Source organism: Poecile atricapillus, chromosome 12 (assembly GCF_030490865.1).
Source record: "Poecile atricapillus isolate bPoeAtr1 chromosome 12, bPoeAtr1.hap1, whole genome shotgun sequence".
Taxonomy (NCBI): Eukaryota; Metazoa; Chordata; class Aves; order Passeriformes; family Paridae; genus Poecile; species Poecile atricapillus.
Genome location: NC_081260.1, coordinates 5,894,246 through 5,896,956, shown reverse-complemented (window position 1 = coordinate 5,896,956; position 2,711 = coordinate 5,894,246). Strand labels below are relative to the sequence as shown.

General features: G+C 51.0%; 1 protein-coding gene across 1 annotated transcript; it reads left to right on the top strand.

Annotated features, from left to right (window-relative positions):
- The first annotated feature begins 634 nt into the window (after positions 1 to 634).
- On the top strand, positions 635 to 1,489 carry LOC131583707 (S-antigen protein-like). Its single transcript, XM_058848117.1, has one exon. The coding sequence runs from the start codon at positions 635 to 637 to the stop codon at positions 1,487 to 1,489; it is 855 nt and encodes a 284-aa protein (XP_058704100.1).
- The last annotated feature ends 1,222 nt before the right edge of the window (positions 1,490 to 2,711 follow it).

The following is a 2,711-nucleotide window of genomic DNA, read 5'->3' as shown; positions in this document are numbered from 1 at the left end:
GCACCAGGAGAAGGGGACATGGTTGCCCTGCTTTATGTAATGTGAAATGAGGTGTCAGTGGGAGAAAATAATGGAAAGAGACTTGGTTAAGTGGAAGATAGTAAAACTGAAAGCTGGTGAGACAGAATAGTTGTACCTAGAAACCACAGATCAGAGAGACAGGCAATACCTGGATAGAGAAACTAGAATGGAATGAGGCAGGAGGCTGAGAATGGAGAAGAGGGAATAGAAAACAGTTGAAGTATGCATTATGTGGAATTCATGATCACAAACTTCAGGATAATTCACATTGAGCTGTTTTGATGCAGAATCAAGATCCTGGCACTCAGCTATGTCTTGTGTCACACTTCCCATCCCCAGTGTAGCAACCTCCATGCTTGGTTACCCCTTGGCCACCTTTCCTCGGCAGCAGCTTCTGCCAGACGCATTCTCTTGTGGCCTCCGTGCTCTGGCAGGGAGCTGAGCTGTGCCAGCTGAGTCCTGGGCAGCCGGGCAGCCCCGCTGGCCCTGCGCTGGGGCTGGGGGGGCAGGGGGGAACAGTGGGGGCAGTGGGGGGGCAGTGGGGACAGTGAGGGCAGTGGGGAGGACGGGGAGGGCAGTGAGGGCAGTGAGGGCAGTGGGGAGGGCAGTGAGGATGGTGAAGACAGTGAAGGAGCACAGTGAGGGCAGTGGAGCGGGCAGTGAGGACATTGGGGAGGGCAGTGAGGACAGTGAGGGCAGTGGGGAGGGCAGTGAGGACAGTGAGGACAGTGGAGCGGGCAGTGGGGAGGGCAGTGGGGAGGGTAGTGAGGACAGTGGGGAGGGCAGTGGGGAGGGCAGTGAGGAGGGCAGTGGGGAGGGCAGTAAGGGCAGTGAGGACAGTGGAGAGGGCAGTGAGGACAGTGGAGAGGGCAGTGAGGACAGTGAGGGCAGTGGGGAGGGCGGGGAGGGCAGTGAGGGCAGTGAGGGCAGTGGGGAGGGCAGTAAGGGCAGTGAGGACAGTGGAGAGGGCAGTGAGGACAGTGGAGAGGGCAGTGAGGACAGTGGAGAGGGCAGTGAGGACAGTGAGGGCAGTGGGGAGGGCGGGGAGGGCAGTGAGGGCAGTGAGGGCAGTGGGGAGGGCGGGGAGGACAGTGGAGCAGGCAGTGGGGAGAGCAGTGGGGAGGGCAGTGGGGAGAGCAGTGAGGGCAGTGAGGACAGTGAGGGCAGTGGGGAGGGCGGTGAGGAGGGCAGTGGGGAGGGCAGTAAGGGCAGTGAGGACAGTGGAGAGGGCAGTGAGGACAGTGAGGGCAGTGGGGGCAGTGGGGAGAGCAGTGGGGAGGGCAGTGGGGACAGTGAGGGCACTGAGGGCGGTTGGGAGGGCAGTGAGGGCAGTGAGGACGGTGAGGGCAGTGGGGAGGGCGGAGGCCCCGCAGCTGCAGCCTGTGCCCAGCTGCGCTTCCCGGCCCCAGGGACACCAGGCCGGGCTGAGCCGGGGCAGGAGCGGGGAGAAGCCTTTGTGCTTAATTGAGCAGCCTCATCTGCTCTGGGGAAAAGGCTTGGCAGCAGCCTCCAGCAGGCTGGATGCAATGTCCCCAGCCACCCCGAGCCAGGTCTCTTTAGGCTTGTGCCTTGGTCAAACCTCAGAATGAGTCCAGGATCCTTCATTTCCTCATGGGTTTCCTGTGGCCCTCAGCACTGCTGTTTCTGAATACCCAAGCAAAAGAAAGTCAAAATGAGCTCATGCTGGCCACTTTGGGGATGGCATTTCCTAACTCATGTGTGCTTGACTTTATAACCCCAAAGCCCTTGCAGCATAGAGGGTTTTTCCCTGTTCTCTGCCTAGAGCTAAAGTGGGCTCATATTGATAAATCTCCATAAAAACAGGGAACTGAGTTTGTAGAAGTCCTCTCGGGGCCTGTTTTTATAGTACATATGCTACTTATAAGAAGACACTGCTGACTGAACAAAAAGTTGCACCAAGTATATGATTATCTTGGGTACATACTTAGTATGAACTTACTACATAGTGATGAAAAGTTATAATTACCATATTATAAATATTTTTAAATGAATTTTTCTATTTTATCTACAAGCAGGATATTATGGTAAAAAAATAAGCAATTAATTATAAATTTGTGTGAATTCAAATGTGAATGAGCCAAAGATTGGCATATAATATAATATATAATACAATATATAATCATAACCATACTATATTTTAATTTTCCCTGTAGGAATGTTAGAAACCACTGGCATACACTTAGATTTGCTATTGTAGAGGGGGTTTTTTATTAAGGTTTTGGAGGGCTTTTATTATTATTTATATTTCTGGCTTTACAGTTTGTACTACTCTGGAGACAAGCAGGGTTCTAAGAAACCAATCAACTATTTAGGAATTAGCAACTCTCTGCATCTTCATCTCAAAACTATGTCTGTCTACAAAGCAATGGTGTATTATTAATTAAAATTTGATGATGTTTAAAAACAGCACAAGATGCCAGAGAAACTTAATTCATCCCCAGTAAGACTGATTCTGTTAGAGGAGAAAAGATTAAGAACTTGGAGGCAGACATTCTCCCAAGCTGATATGCTCCTGACAATTCAGTAATTTCTTCTCTATTAAAAGAAGGAAAAAAGAACAAGGCAAGGAGGAGGGAAAGAGGCATAGTAGCTATATAAATAAACTAACATTGGATTTAGTGGTGAGATTGCACCAATGTAGGCCAGCAGCTGCCTCCTGAGCTCGCACA